The sequence below is a fragment of the Epinephelus moara genome, chromosome 3, assembly GCF_006386435.1.
Source record: "Epinephelus moara isolate mb chromosome 3, YSFRI_EMoa_1.0, whole genome shotgun sequence".
Taxonomy (NCBI): domain Eukaryota; kingdom Metazoa; phylum Chordata; class Actinopteri; order Perciformes; family Serranidae; genus Epinephelus; species Epinephelus moara.
In genome coordinates, this window is record NC_065508.1 from 35,136,057 (window position 1) to 35,156,730 (window position 20,674).

The 20,674-nt window shown below is 40.6% G+C and overlaps 1 protein-coding gene across 2 annotated transcripts; it reads left to right on the forward strand.

Annotated features, from left to right (window-relative positions):
• The first annotated feature begins 474 nt into the window (after positions 1–474).
• Positions 475–20,585, forward strand: hyou1 (hypoxia up-regulated 1). Of its 2 annotated transcripts, none has more exons than XM_050037916.1 (24): positions 475–662; positions 1,784–1,859; positions 2,138–2,231; positions 2,419–2,497; positions 2,626–2,780; positions 3,210–3,286; positions 3,396–3,577; positions 4,247–4,362; positions 6,613–6,799; positions 7,076–7,210; positions 9,340–9,422; positions 9,844–9,976; positions 10,301–10,485; positions 10,785–10,923; positions 11,241–11,298; positions 12,178–12,254; positions 12,466–12,654; positions 12,817–12,980; positions 13,070–13,157; positions 13,411–13,667; positions 13,766–13,850; positions 14,867–15,128; positions 15,233–15,340; positions 18,208–20,585. In XM_050037916.1, exons 2-24 carry the CDS (start codon positions 1,790–1,792, stop codon positions 18,255–18,257), a joined length of 2,973 nt encoding a protein of 990 aa, XP_049893873.1. In that variant the 5' UTR covers positions 475–662; positions 1,784–1,789; the 3' UTR covers positions 18,258–20,585. The 2 variants fall into 2 exon arrangements, with proteins under 2 accessions (XP_049893873.1, XP_049893865.1); XM_050037908.1 differs by having other exon boundaries at positions 476–662; positions 12,814–12,980.
• Positions 20,586–20,674: the final 89 nt, after the last annotated feature.

Genomic DNA, 20,674 nt, shown 5'->3' on the forward strand with positions numbered 1-20,674 from the left:
TCTAGACCCTCCTCGAAGCTACAAATACCTTCCTTGGGCCTCCCTGAGTGACGTGTTTTTTAGTTCAAATGCTACACACAATAAACACAAAATACATTAATTTCAAGTTGTACGTCTCTCCCCTATGCCAGAATAAAAAACGTAAGAACGTCCTCAGTGCTTAAAAAAATATTTGACATGCCTCACTGAGGTTGCATCACCCCTGCCCCATAATAAACAACAGTCCCTATCTTTTGGGCCATAATACAATTATAGATAACCTTATTTTTAAAGCGAAATTCACAGCTATTTTTGAATGCATTACATAGTTACTGATATTCCCATTTACTTTCGTCACTAATTTTCAGTTTGGTGTAAGATAAACTTCGTCTACGGTGTTTTGCGCTTGAAAGCTAACCGGAAAGAGTATGTTTGCTAGTTGTTAGCTTGACGCTAGTTTCTCCCCCAGCAGCGGCTTCAGTGGATCCAATGAGGTGACGCCGCGTTCCGGGCCCGACTGCCGACAGCGAGCCGGTGATAAGGGGAACCAGAAACTACCAAGTGTGACAACAAAGAGGCTCTGAATCAAAGCAAGACCAGAGAAACTCGTCACAGAACCCGCCCGGTGAAGCACAGTCGCTCGGTAGCCCCTTCACAGTTTGCTTTGTGCCGGCTGAAGAGAGGTAAGTTCACACCACAGCACAGTGTGTCAGTCATGCTTTCATATTGATGGTTGACAGACAGTGCGCTAGCTAACAGGAGCGTTAGCTGTCAACTTATGTTAAAGCTGTTTCTTCCATCTCAGTAGTGCTAGCTTTTTATTTGGAAATGTCCAAAGGTGGTCTGCACTGTCCAGTTGCGTTTGAATTGAATTGTTCACAGTGTAACATTAACGTTAAACATGAATTGTTGCATTTAACTTGGCTATATAGCTAATACATATCAGCAACTTCTCCTACAGCTAGCCACTTCTTACAAGTGATGACCCAAATGCTTCAGACTATTGGTTTTAATCGTTACTGTTTTATAGTAATGAGGGGTTTGAGTTGTGCATCCATTTTGCATTGATGCGTCACTGTCTCACCGGGGACTAGAAGTTCCTTTACAAATTACCCGATGTTCTCTCTCTTTAACACAAACTGTGTCCTGGTTTTTGTTGTCCTCAATCTGAATTTCAATCTCGGGCGGCATTTGCACCAGTGAGAATTCAACATATGCCTTTCTCTGAGGGCATAGTGGTTTCCTGTAGCAGCCACAGCTTTAGGCAATATCAGAACTGAACAATCATATTAATGCCACGTGTTTGGGACTGTACACCTTTGTGGGAGGGACCAGGTGCATAAACTGCTTTGCATATCCTTGATTAAAAGCCATGGCACTATCTGGGAGCTTGAAGTTAAGCATAGCCATATTGGCACTGGAGAACCATGAGGAAACACACAGCAAATGGTGACTCGTATCAACAGACTGAGTAAGATGTCATTATCCCAGTTTCTACTTACTGAGTAGCCTTGTAAAGGAAGCAAAAGAAGCAGGTTTGGTTTTTCAAGTAGGAGATCATCTTGTTGCTCCCACATAATGAATAAAAAGGACAAGCAACAACACAGGACAGAAAGCATCTCTGCAGTGCAGGTGGATGGACAAAGATGGGCAGTGGATTAAATGTGTTCTGTATTGATGGTGGTGTGTGATGAGGTTTAAAACTGATGTTTTTACACACTTGTTATAAAAATGGACAAGTGATGACGTGAAAATCTGCTCTGTTGATGATAAGAATAAATGTTTGATTTGTTCATCTCTACAGCTCGTCATGGGGGGCAGGAAGCTGGTGCCGGCTGCTCTTTTCTGCCTTGTTCTGGCGATGTTGCCTTCACATGCAGGTAATATGATCCATCAACTTATGCAAACAGTTTTTCTAACAAGAAGCCCTGGTTGTATTTGTGAGCAGTGCTGTCATCCAAAATATATTTAACTGGTAAAGACAGACTGACCGTTCAGCTACAGCCTGTTCCCACTGATGAATATATACAGCTATATTTTATCAGGGTTTGGAAGACGATCAGCTAGATCAATTACGCAACTCATCTGTATCTCATGGTCTTTGGTGTTACCTGTCTGCCTTACCAACTTTAAGTGACACATGTCTTTGTGTTTGCAGTGGCTGTAGCTGTCATGTCAGTTGACCTGGGCAGTGAGTGGATGAAAGTAGCGATAGTGAAACCTGGTGTGCCGATGGAGATTGTTCTCAACAAGTGAGTAGAACTGCGTGTCCTGACCGTGGTACAGTGAGCGTACACATCTGACTTGCCCACACCAAGCTTTCTATTTCTTTTAGAGTATGATTTATTGATGGACAACCAAAGTACAAAGCAAATGAAATTAATACAGCATGAAATGACATTTCAGAGTTGAACATGATTTCTATTGTCTTCTCTTCAGGGAGTCGAGGAGGAAAACACCCACGGCTGTATGCCTCAAGGAAAATGAGAGACTTTTGGGAGACAATGCACTAGGAGTGGTACGTCTTCTTCTCAGATGTCCTAAATTGTATATATTATAGTTCATAAATTCAAATAACCTCAAAATAATACTGATTTTTTTTTTCCCATGTATGTTATTAATGATCAAATATTGGACGTGTTTCAGTCTGTGAAGAACCCCAAAAGTGTTTATCGACACCTCCAAAGTCTCCTGGGCAAAAAGCATGATAACCCCCAGGTGGCGCTCTACCAGAAACGTTTCCCCGAGCACCATCTGCAGGAGGACCCAGCCAGAGGCACAGTTTGCTTTAAAAACTCAGAGTGAGTCTCTTTAATTTGATTTAATGTCCTATCATACATTAAATGCTTTATAAAATTTGTCTTTTAGTTTGCAATATTGATTATAGTCTGCATGGTAATCCCCTGACCTCACAAGTCAAAACGGTGGTCTGTTTGTCATTCAGTCTCTACATGGTGTGTACACTAATATGCTGTTTCAGGCTGCGCTGCCCTACAGTGGAGATGCTTGCTATGATTTTCACTTCTGAAAATACTTTTTCCCATTATTGATCATCACAGATCTTTTCTAATAATATGACTGATGATGAGGTAATGCAGCTATCCTTAGGAGTACTATAGTAGTTGTCATGGAAACATTTGTACCAGAGTACCACCTGCTTGCAATAGATTATCGAAAGAAACACAATACTGGCATCTAATTTGTTATCTAATTTGCTTTTTTTCTGTCAGAGAAATGCAGTACACACCTGAGGAGCTCCTCGGGATGGTGCTCAATTATTCTCGTGGATTGGCTCAGGACTTTGCAGGTCAGTTTGCTCGTGGAAGAAAATGCATCATTGTATGACACACTGGAATATGTGGAGCATATTAAATTTTTTTCTTCTTCTTCCTTCTCCCAATCTCTACAACTCACAGAACAACCAATCAAAGATGCAGTGATCACCGTCCCAGCCTTTTTCAACCAGGCAGAGCGCAGGGCAGTCCTGCAGGCTGCACAGATGGCAGGTCTAAAGGTTCTTCAGCTTATCAATGACAACACAGCTGTGGCCTTGAACTATGGGGTCTTCAGGAGGAAAGATATCGACAACACAGTGAAGGTGCACGTTCAGCATTACTCCCAAATACACGTTAAAGAATCAGTCTGATGATACATCTATATCTTTTAACAAATCCTATGTGTCCCACGTAACAATGAACGTATCAGTTTACAAGTTATTGTGCGTCTCTTCCTCCTCAGTGCCATAAAGCTCCATTGTTGTTAAAAACACATCAACAAGCCACGCTGTTGAACTGTTTGACATTTGCCTTCATCACCATGAACCCACGCACTGGAGTTTATTTTGACTCAAACCCACATGCACCATACTGCTGCCAGAAAGACTTACTACAGCACCAAATGTGTGTTAATCTGCTGGTGAAAATAGTCCCCAACAAATGCACTAGTTCTCCCTGTTTGAGTCACGTTTATCAGTGCATTGACCAGCTGTTTAGGATTAGCTGAGCCTTTTTATGCCTCTGCACCTTTATCAGCCATGGCTGGAGGTATTATGTTTTAGGTTTCTGTTCATCCGTCCCATTATTTAGAATGCAATATCTCTGGAATACCTTAAGCAAATTTCTTCTAACTTGACCCAAAGACTAAAGGACAAACTGGTTAGACTTTGGTTTATTCTTGACCATAGGCCAAGAATTTATGTGCTAATTATGACATTATTTAATGGAAATATCTAACAGGATAAAATCTGTCTGATCTCGTTCCCTTTCAGAATGTGATGTTCTATGATATGGGCTCAGGCAGCACGACCGCCACCATCGTCACTTATCAGACAGTCAAAACCAAGGAGGCTGGCACCCAGCCCCAGTTACAGATCCGAGGTGTCGGGTGAGTCCACTGATCCATGAAGTGTTAATTGTGTCTGACGGTACAGAGAGAACAGTCTCTCACCATCAGGCCTGCTGTCTTAAAGAGGTTTGAAATGTGTAAAAAGTTGGTGATGTGCACATAAAAGACGTGGGTAGTGTCCATTGGTATGATGTATTTTAAAGAAATAAATATAAAATAACACAGACGTAGTGCATTCAAATACGTGTAACACGCCCCCTAATTTCACCTTTCAGTTTTGCTGACATGACCTGTAAACATGAAACACCCTCTGAAAATCAGGTTCCTAAAGGTACACATTGTATGCTTGGAGCCTTCACCCAGATGAAATCTTGTCACATTGAGTCTTATTGTCAACATCACTACAGGGTGTTATGTGCATCTGTAATGCAAAGCGATGCTCAATTGTCAATGTGAAATTGTAACCAGATTCATTCTGGCTTTCTTAAGTCTTACAACTTTAGTCTGAGTCGTGCACATATTAAAATATTCTCTAAAGATTTGAAGCGATGCAAAACATTTCACAAGACTTTCTGTCGATTGTATTTTTCTTTTCTCTTCATCCTGTCTGAAACTCAGAAAACAGGAAGGTGCACACAGAGAGCAGACCACATACACAACATGCTAAGATATCCATCTCCAGCTGACGTTTAGGTAGTTGGCCGACATTAAAAGAAGCATAAAGGCTGCCTCCGATGTGTAACACTGGCAGCATCAACACTTAAGTTTTTTTGTACACAGCAGCAGCTGTGAACTTGTGGACAGGCAAATACAGAAATAAATATGCAATATTTTTTTAGTGGTTCAAAAAACCTAAATGTGGTTTCAAGATAAGAGGAAGGGAAACACATTGGTTTTGCTGTTAAAACAGCAGTTAGTTGGGGGCCTGGCAAGTTCAGCTTAGTCTGGCTGCATTGAGCCTCACCTCCTAACTCAACAGATATCAGTCATAAAGCTGGTTATCAACTGGCTCTGTACACTCTGTTTTTATATGCAGTTCTGAACATGCTCATGTGAAACAGGAGTTGTTAATTACAATCACACAGGATGTCATCAGTGAGAAGTACTTAATATGATATGAAATGAAATCAGTGATACCTGTGGGACGCTCAGTCAGGTGGAATGTGTTCAATATAATTGTACAGCTAGAATGTGAATGTTTTTCTGTTGCTAAAGCAGAGCACTAAAATACAGCTAGTCTGTGGGGGGAAGTTAACCCCTGATGAGGTCTATCTGATTGAAATGTTCCATTATATAATTTAATTTTCCCATGGGGTGATTGTGGGTCGACGTTTCTTTCCAGTTGTCATCTCATTGAGTCTAAAGAGTTAATTCTCACCAAGTTGTCTTCATGTCATCCTGAGCTGCAGTGATTGAATAAGAGTGTAGGAACATCTCCACTGCTGGTAACCCTGTCAGGGATGAAAGATGGAAGAAATCTAATATGTGAAGCTGTGCAGCACAGGTTACCATGGTGATCTGCCCCAGTTAAAAGTGAGCCGGCTTTGTGATACTGTAAAACCTGAGTTATCAGGTGTCACGGCAGACCCCAGGAGCCAAACACTGCTGCACGTTGGCTGATGTGCTTCTCAGGATTCGTTTAGTACATAGTATGCTAAGATAAAAGCAGAATCTTGCATCTCATGTGGTTGAATTTTAGGTGCATATCCAACATTCACAAAACTTGATCACCCACTCAGGCTTAGACTAAAGGTGATTGAGTCTAAAGGAATAATTATCTTGTTGTAATCATCCAAACTGGGTTTTGTTGGTAATTTAGTTTTCCTTTTAGGCAGGTTTCAGTGTTAATGTTTTATTTTTTCTTCACTCACCAGATCAGTTAAGTGGGTCAGGGTTCTTCTTGCACAAAGTCATTTTTAAATTGCCCCTATACAAATAGTTTTATTTATTTGCAGTTATAAAATAGCAACAAAGACCAATCAGTGCTACGGCACATGTGCAATTCTGCACTCCTTCATTAATTCCATCATCAGCTCCAGAAAAAACAGTGTGTTTAATTATTTTTTGGGCAAGTGAGTTGCTAGATTAAGTAGCCCAACGTGGCATTTTACTTGCCCCGTGCACTTGAACGATCCTTACTGTTGAGCCCTGAAGTTTCGTTCAGTATAAAATATTTTAAATGCTTCTTGCTTTTCGATTTTTCAACTGATTTAAAGCTCCCAAACCACATTTTTTAAGGTGATAATTCAGTCCTTAGACTACTGCGTGTTTCTCTTGTTCTGGCTATAGGTTTGACCGAGGGTTGGGGGGCTTTGAGATGGACCTGCGACTGCGGGACCACCTTGCCAAACTGTTCAACGGGCAGAAGAAGAGCAAGAAAGATGTGAGGGAGAACCACCGGGCCATGGCCAAGCTCCTCAAAGAGGCTCAGAGGCTCAAGACAGTGCTTAGTGCAAACATGGATTTCATGGCTCAGGTGAGTCCAGGGACGTAAACCTGCAGCCCTCAGTCCATCCTGCTTGTTGTGCGTCTCAATGTTGTGTGTCAGAACTAAAACTAAGGTGATAATCTGTCTGGAAAATGACTTCAAATACAGTACTGTCAAGTTGTCTGAATCTGAATCTTAAATTCACTGTCTTAAGGTCTTAAAAATGTTGCAGTCTATAAGAAATCAGTGATACAGACTTCTGTCCAGATAATCTTAGCATTTTGATATAGTACCATTGCAGTGACAGAATATCTGTTTTCTTAGGTGGAAGGTTTGATGGATGACATTGACTTCAAAGCTAAGGTGACCAGGGCTGAGTTTGAGGAGCTGTGCGCGGATCTCTTTGAAAGAGTGCCCGGCCCCGTGCAGGATGCCCTCTCCACCGCAGAAATGAAGCTGGTCAGTATTCTCATTACGTGGCTCTTGGTTGTCCCACATGACAGATTGAGATGACACTTTGATGATCCCTGTGGGGAGATTTGGCTGTAGGGCACTGCGGATACAGAAAAGCTAGATAGATTACCATATATACATATGACATAATACTGTCCTGCAGCCCACCACCTACTGAAGGCGCTTCTGACTTTTCTTACAACACTTTTGGGCAACAATATCACATCAAATTGAACTATTACAAAGGAAATTTAACTGCTATACACAAGATGTCTTCGTCATTTGAAAAGTGAAAAGTCCATTCTCAGTTTATTTTCACTGGAAGTTTCATGATTTCATACCACACATTGGGTCAGATACATATTGGACCACGATTGGCCTCCAAACTGGGGACGGGCATAAGTATGCGAGTACTGAATGTGGAAGTCAGTACTCGTTCAACGTATAATCCCTTCTTTTTTTTTGTAAATAAAACAAATGTAAATGTATGTGCATTTTTTGCTCTGCAGTCTATAAATATCTGCACAGATCCATATAGCAAAAATGACAGATGTTCAGTGTTTTCAGTTATGCATCACTCTGTCAACCGTTACAGGCAGAATGACAACCAGGCATAATAGTGATGTTTGGAAATACTTAGACAAAATGCACAAAATGAATGTGCAGTGCAAGCTATGTAATGTTAAACTTGTGCGTCATAGCTGATCTTTACAGTCTGTGCAGAGCAGAAAGTAAGGTTAACCCTAATCCCTTTCACATTTTGGCTTGTGTGTTCATTTTGTACCCAGTTTTGTTTTTTTTTTGTTTTTTTTTTGCAAGTACTTAAGTACTTAAATATTCTTATAATAATTCCAACTTGTGGCTGTGTGTTAAACTGAGATTTAGTGTGAGCACAGAACTTTCCCCCGTAAGCAGATGAATGTAAAAACATCCTTCTTGTGTCAAACTCTGCACATAAATCATTCTGCACAATTCTGAGGAGGGGGCAGATATTCTGCATTTTTTTGTCCTGGCTCTATAATGCTTAAAGGCTTTAATGATACAGGCCAGAAAATAGGATCAATTAGACCTCTCTGATTCTCTGTTGCTGAGGTTGGGCTTATTGTGCGTGTATTCTTATTTGTTGTTGTATTCATATTTGTTGGTTTCCCTTTTGCTTAATTGAAATAAGGTAACTGAAAATATAGAGTATATATAGTATACCATAATTATACCATAATTATTAAGTATGCAATGATGGATTGAAAAACAAAATGATAAGTGGCACAAAAGCAAAGCTCATTTGGGAAAACTGTTTAACTTTATTTGCTCTCAGTGGAGCAGTTGGATTTGCAGTACACATAAAACACAAAGCACATAACACAGCACAAAGACCAACATAAATACACAGTAAAAAATGGTCAATTAGTTAAAGTAATTAATTAGTCAATTGAAATTTAAAAAAACATTAATTTAAACCATTTAAAAATAACTAGCCTTTTCTCCTAGGATGTAGGAGGGACATGGCAGAGGCTATACAGGATAAATTGGTTTTAGCTAGCGGAGCCTGAGGAGGCTTCCAGATAGCAGAAACCGAAACTATTGATGTAAAGGATGGATCAATCATACAGCATGGATTCTGCTTCCTTATATAACTGTTTGTTGTAGAGTTTCCTGTGCAGTGCTTGTTATTCTGTTGCAGACATTGATTGATTGATTTATTGAGTGCATTTTTATATTTGATCCTAAGAGATTGATGCTGGCAGATAAAAGCGAAGGTAAGCACAGACCCAATAGAAAATCAATAAAACATCATCATCAGGGTCCTGTCAACATGAAGCTCAGAGAGTTTCCTGAGACAAAAGAGATGCTGCTGGCTTTTCTTCTACAACATGTCAGTATTACTCTTGACTGTTGATTGTAGGGCTCCACTACTTCAGTATTCTGGCCATCAATAACCTCAGCGTGAGGAGAAGGGGAGAACATCTAAAATCAATGCACGTCAGCCAGGTCATTTGCCATCTTGAGGTGTGGACTAATGAAATGTTATTGTAGAGCAAAGTCTATTTAATTTCTGAAATACTGAGCAGTGACTATAAATGAAAGGATGTTTGTATTACTGCTGTGAATCTGAGTACTTATATTTCTGCCAACAGGATGAAATTGAGCAGGTGATTTTAGTAGGCGGCTCCACCCGTGTCCCCAAGGTTCAGGAAGTGCTGCTCAAAGCCGTGGGCAAGTAAGTGTTAACCACAGAGCTACTGCTCTCATTTAAATAACTTTTTTTTTTTTTTTTTTAAATATTTTTTGGGGCTTTTTAGCCTTTAATGGATAGGACAGACAAGTGTGAAAGGGGGAGAGAGAGAGGGAGTGACATGCAGCAAAGGGCCACAGGCTGGAGTCGAACCTGGGCCGCTGCGGCAACAGCCTTGTACATGGGGCGCCTGCTCTACCACTAAGCCACCGACGCCCCAAATAACTTTTACTTTCAAAACTGAACAGAAGGAACTACATTCTTCCACAACTTGGACTTTGACTCCACATTGTTTTGTTGATGGTTTAATTAGAGAAAGTTGAGTTTAAGTTCAGCAGGTTTGGTGGAATTAAGAATACCTGCAGCTGTAATTAAGATTTGTTTTGTTTTGTTTTTTTCAACGCAGAGAGGAGCTGGGGAAGAACATCAACGCAGACGAGGCAGCAGCCATGGGTGCAGTGTACCAGGCTGCTGCCCTCAGCAAGGCCTTCAAGGTCAAACCTTTCCTAGTCCGAGACGCAGCTGTCTTTCCTATTCAGGTCAGTGCAGGTTGTTCACTGCCTCATGCTGCTGGAGACAAATTTAATTAACATCACTTTTGAAAGTCATTTGTTGAATTTTCTAATGGCTTTGCTGATAGATTAATGATATTAATCATTGGTTGGGAAGCTGCATTTTAACAACATTCAACTATGTGTCCAGAATGGACATGCAGTATTTATTTGTACACTGTTGTGTAGCATTTTTAAACAGGAATAAAATATAAATAGGATGCCATGCATTCTTCACATTTTCAGAATAAGAAAATAAATCCCAAATACAAGCTATGTTAACACAAACTAAATGCTTTTTAACTCCATCAGGTGGAGTTCACCCGAGAGACGGAGGAGGAGGGGGTCAAATCCATGAAACACAACAAGCGTATCCTGTTCCAGAGGATGGCGCCCTATCCTCAGCGCAAGGTCATTACATTCAACCGCTACAGCGATGACTTTGCCTTCTACATCAACTACGGTGACCTCAGCTTCCTGAGTCAGGAAGACCTCAGGTTGGTCAGCTGTGTGCTTGAGCATTTCTTTGCTTCCTGGAGCTCTTGAAAACATTTTTATGCACACAAATGCACCACTTAAGCATTGATAGTTTCATTCCTGGACTGACAGTGATTTAAAAAAACAACTAGGAGAAACCAGGGGTTACAGAAAACTTGTATTATGGTATTTGACTTGACTTTGATGGCTTGTAAAGGAGTTTAAATGTAGGATTCCTACCAAATTGTTGCTCTGACCCATCACTGTTTCCCTCATGATTTGAATGTTGTTTTCTCTCCCTGTTGGTTGTGTTTCACAGTGTGTTTGGCTCTCTGAACCTGACCACAGTCAAACTGTCTGGAGTAGGCAACAGCTTTCAGAAGCACGCAGACGCTGAGTCAAAAGGCATCAAAGCCCATTTTAACATGGATGAAAGTGGGGTGCTCCTGCTGGATCGGGTCAGTTACAATTTTTGACTGATTTGGCTTTCCTGCTGAGCTTTCACACAATTAAACTAATGCCTGTTAGCTCCTTTTTGTTGTGAGGACACAGTATTTGAGTGTTTTTACCTTCTGGTATGTCAGACGTACAAACAAACAAGATATTTGTGCTGAACAATGAAACAGTCATGCTGACTGACAGCTGATATCTTACACTTGCACATACACAGCAGAAAAGAAGCATCAGGGTTTGTTAGTTTCATTCATTTATATGAAATCACAGAATCGAAACATTTTTATCAATAAAATGAATATTTTATTGTTGTAATCCACAGGTGGAGTCTGTGTTTGAAACTATTGTGGAGGAGAAAGAAGAGGAATCAACATTAACAAGTAGGTTTTGCAAACATGTATCTGTAACTTCAGCCGTCCAAAATCTATGATCAGTGTTAGAAGAGTGGTAATTTGGGCCCTATTTTCATGTAGGCGCAACGCCCAGTGTTCCAACTGTTATGACTGTTATTTTCCCGAACCTGGTATGCTCTTTACCTGTTTATGTGCTATTTTGTTCTTGGTGCATGGTGCACAGGTGGGAGGAGAGAAGAAACAGGTGGAAGTTTCATTTAAATGAGGCAGTGCAAAGCGAGACTATTTTGGTGGAGATTTGGTCTTAGATGTGTTTTTGAGACATTTATTCTCAATGTAAAACCCCTCTGGTGCAACAGTGTACTAGGGCTACACTGAGTGAAATAACATCTCAGATTACCAGGGGAACAAAAGGCATCTTGAGGTAAATTAGCAATGGAAGTGTAAAAGGAAAAAACATAAGGGGTATTGTGTATATTATGATGATTATTATATTATTATCATATTACTTTTTTATTCTGTTACCTCATTTATTATATTATTATTATTATTTTAATGATATTGCTATTACATCATATACTTCCTGTCACTACAGAGTATTATGATATCTTTGTCTGTGCGACATATCTCATAGCCTCCTTTTTACTCCACACACACCAACCTTTCCAGAATCAGGAAACACAGACCCATTATCACTGCCTCTCATGTAAACATCCAAACAATCACACACTCACACACATTACTTGATACTTCTCCATTGATTGCTGCTTTGTAGGAGCTGTAGAACAATATACAGGAGTAATACTTTGGTGGGATTGCATGTTTAACATGTAATGTGAATTGCCTTCTTACTGATTCATGCAGTCATATTATGACTAACTGAACCAACAACTGGCTGTCTTTCAGAACTGGGTAACACAATTTCCACTTTGTTTGGAGGAGGATCGTCAGAACCTGCTCCAAACGTAACTGAACCTGTCCAGGTATTTGCAGCTCATGACACAGTCAGTTAGTCAGGGTCAGGAATATTTTTATTAAGCAAATGCAATAAGGCTCGTATGAACTCTAGATTTCACACTTAGGATAAACAGCCTGACCTGCTTGCCATAGCTTTTCTGGTACAGTTTCATTACTATCTGACAATGCTTGGCCCAAGACTGTAGCTGACATTGCTCCCTGATCTTTCGTGTTCAGGACGAGGAGGAAGTGCCTCCGGAGTCTGGAAAGGATGGCAAGGACGAGGAGGGCAAGGGCGAGGAGGGCAAGGGCGAGGCCAAGACGGACGAGGCTGCCAAAGACAAGCAGGAGGATTCAGAGAAAAGTGCAGGTGAAGAGAAAAGTCAGGAGAAGACAGAGGATGCAGGCAGCAAGACTGATGCCAAGGTAAGATCTGTCACATGTAATGTCTCTGAGATGTTTTGAATGTCTTTGACATGAATTCAAGCTAATATAGACTAGTCTATGAAGTGGTAAAAATCTAATTAAAAAAAGAGCTTTTTACAGACTTGGTATTGAAACTAACCTCATTTCTGCTGGTCAAAGGAGGAAAAGGATGGAGAGAAATCTGGAAGCACTGAGGCAGAGAAGGATGTGGAGAAGAAGGCAAAACCTCAGAAAAAAAGCAAAATCTCTGAAGACATCACAGTGGAACTCGTCATCAACGACATCCTCGACCCCACTGCAGATGATCTCACTTCCTCTAAGAAGAAGTAAAGCAGCAATTTTTATTCCTTTTAAAGCTCTTGTGTTGTTTGGTTCTCAGGTTTATTAACTAAAATACGTCATCTTGTCTTTTCAGGTTGCAGGATTTGACAGACAGGGACCTGGCCAAACAGGAAAGGGAAAAGTCACTCAACAGTCTGGAAGCTTTTATCTTTGAAACACAGGTAAGCTACAAGAAGAAGAAGAAACAAGCTTTCTGATTTTTTTTTTTGGCTTCTTTTTATTAAGTGTAGTTGCCAGTGCACCTTAGAGGGAATACAGGCCAACATAATTCTAAGTTGTTTAATGATTTAATGTCATGATACAATCAGGAAGTAGGCTGCGAGAGAGAAAAGATGCAGTATAACCGTCATATGTCACCACATCATCTGTGCCCACTCCCGAAATAACACACAGTACTTTTTGTTCTTTCTCCAGGACAAGCTGTACCAGGAGGATTACCAGCTGGTGGTTTCAGAGGAAGACAAGGAGCAGATCTCCGCCAAGCTGAGCGAGGCGTCGGAGTGGATGGACGAGGAAGGCTACACGGCCACTACCAAGCAGCTGAGAGAGAGGCTTTCGCAGCTGAAGAGCCTGTGCAAGGACATGTTTTTCAGGGTGGAGGAGCGACGTAAGTGGCCGGACCGGCTGGCTGCCCTGGACAGCATACTCAATACCTCCAGCTTCTTTTTGAGGTGAGTGTTGAAAGGAAGGTGGGAAGAAGCTGGAGATGTAAAGATTTGGTGTTGGGCAAGTGCTTTTGTACTGACTCATTTTTCTTTTGCTTTCAAAGGAGTGCCAAAATGATTCCAGAGGATGACCAAATTTTCACTGAAGTCGAGCTGAATATGTTGGAGAAAGTGATCAATGAAACAACGGTAGGTGGTGAATAGGGTGACCAGCTGGGTGAAATTCAGGAAAGGGGAGTAAGGGGTAGGAGGTGTCACAGTAGTGTTGCTCCTCAGCAAACCATATTCCTATGCAATATGGAATTTCTTTTTAGAAATTACCAGGTATGGATAAGTATAAAAAAAGAAAAGAGTATGGAAAAATATTTTTGTTTCCAGACTATTGTTCCAATTCTGTTTTGTCAAATATGAAATTTAGGCTTTCCAAAAATAAATTGATAATACAAGCAGTGTTTTTCATGATGTTTAAAGCAGGCGGCCTTTGCAGCCAAAATGTTGACCACTGCTATAAGAGGGTGCAGGCCAGAGCGAGCTTGATAGAAAGACAAGAAGTATGGCATGCAACTGAACGCACATTCCTACGATGAGGTGCCTCTACGCTTGTACGTCTCAGGCCATGTTTACACGAAAACGATCCACTTAAAACAGAATCCGTGCACACGGATCCGCAAAAACGCTGCAGTATACATGCCAGGCCAGTAGTTGGCGGTGTGATGCTTACGCTTCCTTCTACAGAGCGGCGATGTATAAACAAACAAAATGGCAACCGCACAAACGTTTGTCTGGACGGACGAGGAGTTGTTACAGTAAATCTACACTATGATGGGGAAGCGTTGATAAATTCAATAGGGTGAGCAGCACAAGCAGAGCTCGGGAGTCCGCCATTGTTGTTGTGATGGTCGACTGTCTCGCGCATGCCTAGTGACTGGAAGCGTAATACGTAATGACTTTTCTTGCCTGGCAAATGTCTTCAACTATCTAACAGACATTAAGATCTGGGGGAATAGAGTTTTAGATTTATTGTCTTCAAGCTCAGGCTAAGATAACTCTGATTGCATCACTATGACATTATATATTTTCTCAGACTTAAGAAGGTTCTTCCAGTGCCACAGAACACATTTTATAACTGTTTCCACAGCCTGAGTAGTTCTCCATGTATAAAGTAAACTGACCTTAAGTTGTAAAATTGTCTTTGTTTACTCCAGACGTGGAAGAATGAGACGGTAGCAGAGCAGGAGAAACGCTCTCCAAAGGAGCGGCCCATCCTGTTGTCCAAAGACATTGAGTCTAAGCTGGCCCTGCTGGATCGAGAGGTGAACTACTTGCTCAACAAGGCCAAGTTTGCCAAGCCAAAAGCTAAAGCCAAAGCCAAGAACAGCACCAGCTCAGAGAAAAGCAGCAAGGCCAACAGCACAGCGGAGGAGAAAGTCATCCCTCCCACAGAGGAGAGCACGGACACAAAGAGTGGTGGGTCACATGTGACTATTATTGTTCCCCTGTGAACAAGAAACACAATTGAACTGTAATAATGCTTACAATAATGTCCCATGTATTCTTTTATTCAAATGCAGAAAGCCCAGAGGAGGTGCAGCCGGGCGAAGCCCCACCCACTGAAGAGAGCACTTTACACACAGACTCAGACAGCCAATCACAGCCCACAGAAGAAACAACAACTACAGGTCGGTCTGCCTTACCCGTTGGTGATGATGCTGGAGAACTTTAGGGGGTGGACAAAATAATTGGAACACATTAAATTAGGTCTAATACAACACTAAACTACAGGCTCAGAACTCACCACTGAACTCAATGAACTTTTTACTGACGCAGTCTCAACACAAATGGAACATTGCATTACTGCTAGACTATTGTCATGGATCACATTAACTTGTCATCATTCTGTCACTTTATCCAGTAAGAATGTAAAGTACAGGTGAGGTATGAGTCAGTGAATGATAGCTCTTAATACAACTACAAGATCATTCATCCTCCAGAGGGGTGAACTGCAAAGCAAGTTTGACAGGGACAGGCTTTCTTTGCCTTTACCCGCCAAGACAAAACCTAAAGGCTCAATCAGAGTTAAATGGCACCACGATGATGGCTGTCAACTTGCTTTGATATCCCAGGTTTTCTGCCTCAGGCTCTGTGTGTATTCATATCAAAAGGGGCGTTTGGCATCATTTAACTCACTCATCATGTGCCATCTGCTTCCACGTATGAAGAATATAAAAACATATTACAGCAAAAAGCAACACTGCTGCTCTAAATAAATGATGTCAATTTGTAAGTTAATACATTTTATCACTCAATGCACTCTCAGTNAGAAACAACAACTGGTTTACTATAACAGTATACAATTGTCCATAATAATTTTTGGATTTGTTTTTATACATATATATACATATATATACATATATAATCGTCATACGAAATAATAATAATATAGTGAACTATTACGTTTTACCACCTACGGTTTTATAGAAGGCTTCCTCTAGAGCCAGCGTGGGCAAATGACCAGAGAACACGAATACACATATTCAGTAGTTCAGTGAGGGCAACAACAGCCCTGCAAATAAAATATTCTTGCTCTGATTTCCTGCAACACTAATTGAATGCATGTAGGTTCCCATGTTAAAAACTTAAGTTGCTTGGTTGTCAACTACTAAATTAATCTCTTAGCCTGGCCGATGGTCTCACCCCTCTGCGGTATGCTGGCCATGGTCAGCTTACGACACTACAAGACTAAAATCACCAATGTCCTCCATTTTCATCATTATTACGACTACGAACATAACTCACATAATCTTATGTGTCATGTCACAACACCTGCCAAACTCAACCTTTCAGTGTAAGCTGTCCTGTACAGTGCTGTACCTGTCTTAACGCCCCAGTGTCTGTATGTTTTAACACCATTCAGTTGTCCTGTCTTCTGATCTTCCTCTAATGTTCCTGTCATTTATTGCACCACGTGTCCTGTGTCTTTTTGTAATGTTATATTGCACAGAAAACACCAACTATTTAATCAATTGGCAACTAATATGATAATTGATTAATCAGTTTGAGTAATTTTTCAAAGAATAAAAAAAAATCAAAATTCCAGCTTCTTCAATGTGAATATTTTCTGGTTCCTTTACTCCTCTATGGCAGTATGTGTTATTCAGTTTATAGTAAGGCTGTTGTAATCATGAATTTTAGTTGGTGATTAAATGTCATGCAGATAATTGCGATGTCTGTCTGCTGAGCGCATTCACATGCTCTCTGTCTTACTCGACCACACACTCTACACTCGCACTATACACTGAGCTATTCCTCCGTGTTTCCATCTAAAAATCTTTATGTGAATTATCTAATCAGAGAAGCTGGATGGCAACAATAACTCCTCCATAACATCCCCTAGAGCTGTCCAACACACTGCTGCGCTCCTTAGGGGAGACTCTCTGCAGGAAATCAAGAAAGCTCAAAAAAGAAGAAGCTAATAGATAAAGTTAAATTGTTGTCAGACGATAAACAATTGGTTCCAAGATTTAATTTCGGCCGATGCATTCCGCTTCTTCACACGTCACACTTGTAACATTGGTTTTAAATTCCCTTAATTGTGAGATCCAACAGATATTCAAAATGATCGCGGTGAGCTCAAAGAAACTCGATCAGGTGATTTTGTACTAATTGAGGCTTACTATGACTGTAGAGTGGCGTAATTTCCAAAGCAGTTGCTTAGTAAAAGGCACTTTTCAGCAGATTTCAGTCAGAAACTCTGATTATAACCTCCCCCTGAGCAGGTGAGCCGTGTAGCATAAGTTACCATGGCAATCTAGCCACCAGAGAGGGAGAGCCACCACTTGGACATTGAAACCTTTTCCCACTAATCTCGCTTCTCAGTACACCCCTCTGTTCAAAAGCGCATGACAATGTGATATTATTTATTACATTAAAATGCTGCATTACATTCTCCTCTCATCCTGATGAGCATTTGTTTTACATTTTGACAAGTTGATAATGTGGTTTCACCATTTCAGTTTTATCATAGTAGGAGAAGGCAGCAGTCTGCTGTCGGTGCTGAAACTGATGTACACTAAGCCAAAGCTCATTCTTCTCTCACTGACATTTCAGATGTTAAATATAACAGCCCAGGCTTTGCAATAGAGAATACATATGATTGATGTCTTACATTTCAAGAATGATATGAATGCTTGATAGTAAGATGTGAATATTTTAACACCAGCAAAGATGATAAAATGACGAACCAGGTCTGTATTTGTGGTTTTACATCCAGCCAAGGCCTTTCAAATGTTGCAGTGATTCAGTCTCAGCTAACCTCAACAATAGCTTATTGTGTGCCTTTATTGAATCCATAAACGTTGGCCAGAGTTTCTCAGCACTAGCAGCGTAGACTGGTTGATGAATTAGCTGTGTTTGTATTTTGCTTTGTTAGAACTGGTTATTGTACTTCTGCACCTTGACCACCCAATTTCCCTATTTGGGATAATAAAGTTTACCTCAATAAAGTGTTCCTTGATTCATTTTTTTCCTTCTCTGTCCTCATTTCCAGGACCAACGGAGAATGCCCAACCTGAAAACCACATAGACGATGAATTATAACAGCTGGAACTGGGGGAAAAAAATCACTATTTATTGACAGTGTATAAATGTTCAAGTTCCTTCTCACTCTGTTTTTTCAGTTTGTTTGTTTTTTTCTTTATTTTTTGTCTTTATGTCCTTGTTTATTGAACTGCTGGAAGCCGATTGGATAAGGATTGGAGACCACTCATCTCCCCCCCCCCCCCTTCCTTTCGTGTGCTGTTCATCTCTTTTGTCTTTCATGGATTCTGTAAGCAGGGGGCACTTAAACACCACGAAGAAGCAGTTCAACAAAAATAAAGCCCCAAGACTGCATCTGTACGTTATCGGTGCAGGTCCAGACAGAATACCTTCTCACATCCAACAGATGATCACAACTGACATCAGCAGTGCTTGGCCATATTCTAACTATATGGACATCTGACAAGGCTGAGTGCTGTTCTACTCTGGTTTGTCATTCACAAGCATTTTACGTCCTGCTTTGTCCTCTGCACTGCGTGCTCAACCATGGCATGTGTATGTGAGATTAGTATTTGTCCTAACACCTGCACCTTTACTGACTCTTCATGGCCGCTGAGTAAGTGCACTACTTAATGGTGTTGATCACAATGGTGGGTGAGGGGTTGGTCAGAGTCCTTTGGAGGATTCTTGTGGATATTTTTTTTTTTTTGTCCCAATCCAGATTTTAATTGGTCATATAATATAAAATTTGTAGGCATACATGGTAAAGTGGCAGAAGCATTTAATTTACATACAGTATGTTTAAAACTATATTGAAATATCAGTCAGCTGATTTGAATGGAAAATGTCTTTAACCTGGTGAATCATTATATTAACTATAAATATGATGTAACTATAAATATGGCAGCATGGTCAACACGTTCTCACTCTCAGCTAGTCAAATACAGCAGCTTGGTTAGTGGCCCTATGCTTCAAACTATGATGCTCTAGGTACCACCGTAACGTTACTTTTGGACGTGTTAGTTTCCCTGTCAGTTTCCGCTCATCACATGGTACAGTGCCTTTTAAAATAAACTTCCGTCTTCACGGTAAGTGTAGGTTTCACGGCCAGAGCAACTTTAGAGCTAGGCAACAAAACAGCTTGGTTAGGCTTTGATAAAGATCATCCATTTTCTGTAACTTTAACCACATTACATGGCTAAAAAAATTCAAGTTGAATTGGTTTCACACGGGACACAAACAGCAGTCTCCTGGGTGAAAGTCCAGTGTATGTTTGACCCATCTACTAACCCTCAATAACACAGACTTTCTCGCTCTTTTTACTACCGTATTGCTGCGAACGGGAGTACATTGAAGTTAGTTGAAAGCGGATGTGTCTCATACACATACTGTAAAGTGCCTTGAGCGTAGGTAACAGAAGCCAAAGGGTCTCCGACCAGGCTGCCGTTTTTTGACACCCTGTGAATGAGAATGTGTTGGAATGGTACAGAGGCAACAACTCAGAAGTGGCTGTTAAATCAGAATGACTAAATTCTACTAACGTGTTTACTATAGAGAATGATGGTTGACATTATACTTGACCAGAAATGCTTGCAGAAATGTGCATCATGTATGAACGTGCAAATAGTGGAACTACCTGTTTCTAAGCAGAACTACCAAGGGTGTCCGTTAGTGTTAAGTCACTTATTGTACATGTCATTTTTCAGTATAATTATTTGATTTAACATCCAACATAATACACCACTTGTTGTTCATTTAGTTTTTTGTTTTTTTCACCTAATTATTGGCTGAATAGAATCATGATAACCTTGCCTGATGGAGCAACAAAGGCAGCATGTTTGGGTCCATCATGTAGCAGTTAGAGTTGATTGACTGCTTCTGTATGTAAACACTGAACTAGTTCTAAAACTGAGCTGCCAAACAGGGATCATTCAGCATTTACAGAGTGTCTCCATGTATCTGCCTCCTATCATTTTTCTGATCCGGCTGGATAAACCAAAATGACTGATGAATTAGTTTTCCAACTGATGCCAATACAACCTTTGAGAAGTGCTTGAATGTGTTTCAGTGACAAACTCCATGTTTTCAAAGTCTCATAAGCTGCTAAACGTTGTAGAAGAGGCGGTGTGTTAGTGTCGTCACTGTTCTTTACCTCGACATGCCCTGTGGTGCAGATTCTTGCTGAGATGTTGGCTCCATTTTTCCCGTTAGAACAGGCAGCGGGGTTGGGGGGACTTGGATCAGGACTTTGGGTCAGCTGTGTGCGTCTGTGTTTGCAGCACTCTGGATTATTTGAAGGGGGGAACTGAAGAAAAAAAGGCAGGAATGGGAGATGCAAACAATGTTGTGTTTCTAAACTGTTAATAAAATATCTTTTTTTGTTTTTAATTTTATTGTCATTTTGTTAATGAGTTGATGTGATTAGCCAATCTTACTTTAAAGGTCAGGCATTACAACATGCATCCATCATGTAGATT